The 7,134-nt window shown below is 38.9% G+C and overlaps 1 protein-coding gene across 4 annotated transcripts in view; it reads left to right on the top strand.

Moving 5' to 3' along the window:
* Positions 1-7,134, top strand: part of LOC146369785 (carboxyl-terminal PDZ ligand of neuronal nitric oxide synthase protein-like) — a 242,441-nt gene that overhangs the window by 134,671 nt on the left and 100,636 nt on the right. For all 4 annotated transcript variants that reach the window (XM_084909585.1, XM_084909586.1, XM_084909584.1 and 1 more), the window contains exon 5: positions 7-115. In XM_084909585.1, the coding sequence (XP_084765711.1) occupies positions 7-115 (109 nt within the window). The remainder of the gene's footprint in view (positions 1-6; positions 116-7,134) is intronic.

Genomic DNA, 7,134 nt, shown 5'->3' with positions numbered 1-7,134 from the left:
TTTTAGGATCTTCTACGTGTCTCATGACTCCCAAGATTTGAAGATCTTCAGCTACATTGCCAGAGATGGACAGAGCAATGTGTTCCGCTGTAATGTGTTCAAGTCCAAGAAGAAGGTAAGACAGAGAGAAGCTCCGTTTTAATGTCACTTGTTATGTGCCCTTGATGAGTTGGATAGATTCACTTAACTTAAGCCCTACACCTACAGCTCTGCTTTAGACATCATCTCATAAATTTGGTTTCAAACAACAGAACAACAACAGAAAGCAATAAGTTGTGTGGTTGCTATAAAACAACACAAGGACAAAAGTTGTACACTGAGGATTGGCTGTCTTATGTTAAGAAGTAATTATTTATTTATGAGTTTTTTGGGATTTATCTTCTTCTTGTTTTCACTTCATAAATGCATATTCATTTGAAATACTGAAAATTAATTTGAAATAAAAAAAAATATTGGGAGTCACCATTCAGATGTTTTTATGAAAATATCGCTCATCCAGATACAGATATTCTAGAACCGATGACTCATTTTTTTATAGGTACCAAGGCTGTATAACAAACCAAACATTGCATGGTTACATGGTTTCAAACTAACCTTCTATTAGATCTAAATCTTTTACTATAAAAAACTTTTAACCACAATTATAAATATAGTATGAAAGCCTACTTAAAGCTTACATACAAATTTTAACCAGAGAGACTAGAATACGATGTTGGTATTTAAGGAACTGAGCTAAGTCACTTGATTCATATCTCTCAGACAGATTGTGATTTGTGTAAATGTGGAGCCTTCGTTTTACAAACGTTAGTCAAAGAGTTCCCCAGGAATGAGGACCAGTACTACAGTGCTTAAATCTTTGGGCAATATTACAAGAAAACACTGCATACATTTTCGGTTCTCTGCAGATGATACCCAGCTGTATTTATCTACGAAGGCAGATAATATAAGACAATTAGTTAAACTGCAGTCACGTCTTAAAGATTTAAAGGCCTGGATGTGAAGTCATTTTCTTCTCCTGATTTCAGAGAAAGATTAGGCCCTAAAAATCTTGGAAGGATGATGTCTAACCAGATACTTAGAAACTTACAAAGGATGGCATTACCTTGGCCTCTAGCAACACTGTGAGGAATCTTGTCATTTGATCAGGATGTGTTCTTCAGTGCATGTATTAAAGAAATATGTCGGGCTGCTTTCTTTCATCTTTGAAATACTGCTAAAATTAGAAACAGCAGAGCCTTCAGCTGTCATGTCCTGTAGAACTAGCTCCCAGCTTGGATTCAGGAGACAGGCACCCTCTCTACTTTTAAGATTAGGCTTCAAATTGTTCCTTTTTGATAAAGCTTAGATTTTGGGCTGGATCAGGTGACCCTGAATAATCCCTTAGTTATGCTGATGTAGGCTCAGACTGCTGTGGGACTTTCTGTGACCGTATGATACAATAAGCATCACAGTCATTTCTGCATCATTTCCACTCACCTATACCACTATTTAATGACAGCACGTCATTACACTTTTGTCTTCTCCTAGTCTGTCTCCTTGTGCTCTCTTTCTTTTATTTTCTCGTTTCCTTCCACTCCAGCTGGCCGCGACAGTTGGCTGTGACAGTTGGCTGTCCCTCCCTGAGCCCGATTCTGCTGGAGATTTCTTCCTGTTAAAAGGGAGTTTTTCCTTCCCACCATCACAAGTGCTTGCTCATAGAGGATTTTCAACACCAAAATTACAAATGAATTTACAAAAACACATAATATAATCACATAGGCGGGGGGAAATGCAAGAGTTCAAAGAGTTACTTGTCTAAATTGTGTGGAAGTTTAAAATGGTTCATGCAAGCCTCAAGTACAACACCAACACCACAATAAAATGTCACTAAGAGGTTAAGAGTGACAATACAAGGGCATTTATGAGAAAGTCTTGCTTAATCAATACGTCTTTTAAAGGTATTTAATAGAAGATACTGTCCACTGTAATTCACCTTTTGTAGTTAACGGTCAAGAGTTTCCTGCGTGGCAGGCTGTGCTCTGGCTGCTACTGGGGCAACAGTTCAAGTATATAATCTGGGGCCAGGCCATGAAGGACTTTAAAAGCAGCAAGTTAAATTTAAAAGGTAGTTCTTGACCGGCAAGTGGGCAGCCATTAAAATCTGTTATGCTTCACATAACTGATTATGGTGAGTATGGTAAAACCTGAAAATGTGTTTGGACACACTCCGCTGATAAGTAGAGCTGAACTGCCAGTGAGCAAGTTGCTTCATGCCAACCTATTCGTACTCAGTTTCTCAAAAACCAACTAATGAGACTTTTTTTTCTTAACCTTGTTCTGCTAACCAGATTCTGCTTTGTTTGGGTTGTTTATGATTTCGAGTTCTTCCCAATTTAGATTTGTACGATGTCTTTTTCGATTTTTATTTCAAAAGGAGCAGCAGAGAGGATGGGCTTCAACCTCGAATGAGTCATACGAATAATGTGTTCTTAAATGGCTGTATCTCAAACCACTGAGGTACTTTTTAGTGCTTGTGTGTCTGCAGTCTTTCTTATCTGTAGAAGTTTTCATCACTGCATCTGATCTGCAGAGATGAAGAAATGCTGTGCCGTGCTATGAAAAAGTCTTTGCACCTCTTACTGATTTCATTTTATTTTATTGCCACACTTACATGTTTCAGATCATCAAGCCAATTTTAATATTGGACAAAGATAACCTGATTAAATACAGAATGCAAATTTTAAATGATGATGTGGGAAAACTATCCAAATCTATCTTGCCCTTTATGAAAAGGTAATTCAAGTCCAGCATTAACGGCCAATTTAAGACTGCCATGTTGACTGTTGTTAGGACGTTCCTTTTATGAATGTGATTTCTTGATTCAACATGTCTGGCAGTAATCAGGTCTGGGCGAGTTTAGTGAAAATGAACTCATCTATCCTGTAAATGTGGTTAATCCCACTTAATTAATGATTTATCAGTTTTTTTCACACAGGTCCAGGTAGGTTTGACTGCCTTTATAAATGAACTCATCATTTATAAACTGCATTCTGTATTTATTTGGGCTGTCTTTGTCTGATATTAGAATTTGTTTGACCTGAAACATGTATCTGTGACAAATGAAAGAAAATCAGGAAAGGGGAAAATACTTTTTTCCACACCAACGTGTATTTGTCAATCCTCCGCACTTTTACAGCCCAGTTCAGTCCTCCTAACTAATATCTCATAATACCCTGCGTGAATCTTCTGTTTCACCTGCAAGGCTTGGATTTTATTTCCTTTATTAATCAGCTGTGATGTGTAATTAGAATACACTAGAGGGGTCGGATTTGTTTTTGTTAATTCCCAATTTGATCTCAAGTCAGCTGGGCCAGAAAATCCTATGAAGCAAAGAATGTATTCACAAAACACACTCCCAAGTTGGCTTAAGCCCTCTCCTTCAGTGTGGTATGGCAGACCATGGATAATGCCTTTGTCAGTGAGAAGGATGTTAGACTGATGGTGATTCAGATCTCTGGTTCAGATGAAATTACCACTTCTGACAATCACTCTGATCTGTTTTTATGCAAAACAGTGCTTTCTGGAGCAATCCATTGAAAGGTTCCAACATCATTCCCCGCCGTCTGTGCAGCTTTCACACTATGCCAACCCAGCAAATGGGCCAGGTTGGACCTTTTAGGCAGGCTGCTTCTGGCTGTTAGCTGTTAGCCCTGTTAGCTTATTCATTTATGTAATTTACAATGAAACGGCTCCACAAAAGAGAGTGGACTGATTGAGCTTATGAATGGATGATTTAAACAGTCACCTCTTTTGGGCCTTTAATGCAGTTTATCCTTAGGAAGGTTTTCTCATTATCTAACATTACCTGGCACAATTTCTTATACCTTGCGATCTCAAATGTTTCACATCCTCATGATGGCACATTATTGGTGCTGAACTAAGGTGTTCTAAATTCTGTGATTTTTTTTATTTTTTTATTTTTTTATTTTTTTGGATTTTGGTCGAGATAGGTCTCAAGAAGAAAGGTGTAGCTGGTGTAAATGGTGCTCATCATAAACATTTACCTTGGCACAAATAGGTATCATGGAAAAAAAAGATTTTCCGACAGCATTCATGTAAGTTAGAACACTTGTATGAGCAACTTTCAGGAGAGGATGAAAAGCAGGTGACCCATATGCCATAAGGCTATCGCAGAGGTCTGGATTCAGATACACCATATGTCCTTTCCACTCTCAACTGTCATAATAAAAGCTAAAACAAAAGACCTAAAATACTTTTTAAAAGTGCTTTTACTTACTAGCATGCCAGAGAATTGAACTACCAATCTACTGATTAGTAGGTAAATACTGAGGCACAGCTGCCAAAATCTGATTTCCAATTTTAACTGGCAGTTGCACTGATGGTGCTTGTTTTGGTTTTATGTAAGAGTCATTAGTTATAATATTGGGTATTTGCTGATTTATCAGTACCAACATTTATAACAGAAAGTGTATTTCCATTAATTTTCATTTTTAGCAATTACAAAAGAAAGTTATATAATTAAAGAAGAGATCTGACAGACATTCATCTAAGGCTACGTTCACACTGCAGGCAAAAGCGCATCAAATCCGACTTTTTTGACCCTATGCGACCCATAACCGATCATGGTATGACAGTGTGAACAGCACAAATCCGATGTTTTCAAATCCGACCTGGGTCACTTTCGTATGTGGTACCGAATCCGATACATATCTGATGTTTTAGAAAGCGACTGCTGTTTGAATGGTCATGTCGCGTTAAATCCGTCTTTTACGTCACTGACACAAGACAGACGGTAATTATCAGCGCTGGAGAAGACAAACGAGAAAGCGTGGTGGCGGAAACTGGAGACGGAGCGAGTCAATGGACAGAAACTGAGGTTTTGGACTTGATTAGTATATGGGGAGACAATTCTATTCAAGATAAACTTGAAGGGTCGTATCGTAACCGGGCTGTGTTCGAGTGCATTGCCAAAGAAATGGTTGAACAAGGGCACAGGCAAATGTGGCTACAGTGTCAGAGGAAAGTGAAGAGCCTCAGAGCCAAGTTTAAAGAAGCTAAAGATATAAACAAACGAAGTGGACGTGGTCGAGTCACCTGCCCGTTTTTTGATGAGCTTGACCGTGTTTTGGGCGACAAACCCAGCTGTCAGCCAGCTGTCAGCCAGCTGTCAGCCAGCTGCCAGCTGTGACGTCTTCTTTTGCGCATGCGGACTGCTTTGAGGGCCGTGAACTGCTCACACTAGAGCGCGTTTGCTGTCACATTTTATTTGTAGTGTGAACAACCAGACAAATTAAATCAGATTTGATCAAAAAATCGGATTTGAGCTTTAAGACCTTCAGTGTGAACGTAGCCTAACAGATGAAAGATTCCTGGTTCGATCCTGGTTTGGGTCGGAAAGGGGCACTGATGTAAAAACTCTGCTAAATCAAACATGCAGAGCGTCCGTCTGTGATAAGCCCTTCTAAATAAGGTGGCAACTGGAGGTAGCTTCTACAAAGAAGAGATGGAAGAAACACCCTTCAACCATGTTACGAGTGTTGATGTTGCATAGTCTGTCCACTAGAGGGCACTCTGCAATATCCCCATTGCTGTGCAATGTGCCTGCTAAGTGCAAATGAGTATTTTTAAGCTGCATTGTCATATTATTTTAGGGAGGAGGTGTAAATAACAAAACATAAAAATTAAACAAATCTGTTTATGTTTTGTGTTGCTTAAAGAAAAATTATTTTGGGCAATATATCAGATTTTTAAGTATTCAAATATATGTATTTACATCTGTGTTAAAAATCCTGTATCGACTGGGCTCTATTTTTTCAAACGATCAGTGAAAGAATTTTTGTGTCAAAACAACCTCAAACTTTGTTGCTGCATAATCACAAGATGGACAAAGACTGATCAGTGCATCATTTCCGATGTTTTCACAGTCTGGTAGTTATGTGGCGTTCACAACAATCCCACCTTCTCTTTTAAATCTAGTCACTGTCTGAGTCGCATCCTGACAACCACTAATAAAGACACACCCTCGTGTCCCTCAATAATAATTCCTCCTTGCACTGTGGGCCTGGCATTGGTGTGAAGAACAAGTATGAGGGTCTTCTGGGGTGGATATGTTGCTGCTGAAATGAGCTGAGCAGAGACAAAGTTAAAACAGAGTCCAGCAGTGTGACACAGTTAGGAAATGTGCTCCCAGTTTTCCACTTTAGCTGCCAATTCAGAGGACTTGATAGTTAAGTCCAGGGGTTAGCTGGGTGAAGCGCACACTGCCTCATTATCTCTTACAGACAGACTGGCATTGACACATGAGCATACATACACACGCACGCACACACACGCGCAGACACACACATATTCTGTTCAGAATACAAAATGGAGAGTGACGCATACCAAAAATCTCTGGGCAACCAAGGCCCTGAGGCCATTAAACTGAAAACTTATCTGTGTGTGTGTGTGTGTGTGTGTGTGTGTGTGTGTGTGTGTGTGTGTGTGCGCGCGCAGGCACGTAATGCTTTTTAAAGTGTATTGGTGGTGAAGAGACTAAAGGCAGGGACTGTTTTTAATGGAGAACTTATTGGCAGTTTGAATTAATTTATTACAGTTCACATCTGGATGATATTGATAACATTTATAACTTTACAGAGTTTTTAAAAAAGCATTTCCCTGTGGCAGAACCAAAAATGAAATACCTGTTGTTGTTCTCCTCTGGGTGCATGGTGCCGCATTAGACTGCACTGTGAAAAAGCACATTAGTACAAAAAAATAAAGTCAACTAAGTAAACTAGTTTGGTTTATGTGTAATCAGTCCTTTTGCTCTGGAAAGTTAGCAGTTGGCTTTGCTTTATGTAGTTATGTTTGAGTTGTTATGATCAGCTACTACCTTTTAAAATTAGCCTTTCAATTATTTCTTTTCGTTTTCTCATTTACTGACAATAGCAACTTCATAGAAACTAAAGCGTTACAAACACTCTCAACATATATTTAGAACCAGCAGATGATGATCTGGGTCTTATCTGGGATTATTATCACTTTTTACTCAGTTTGAATATGGTTGAGAAAAAACATTATTTTTTTAGATTAAGACACACAGCCAAGATGCATCTGCCAGGGCTGAAAATGAAGGACACAGGTTAAAAATTG

The sequence above is a fragment of the Perissodus microlepis genome, chromosome 17 (assembly GCF_051167445.1).
Source record: "Perissodus microlepis isolate ML-2025 ecotype Zambia chromosome 17, ASM5116744v1, whole genome shotgun sequence".
Lineage (NCBI taxonomy): Eukaryota > Metazoa > Chordata > Actinopteri > Cichliformes > Cichlidae > Perissodus > Perissodus microlepis.
This window is presented reverse-complemented; position numbering and strand designations above follow the sequence as displayed.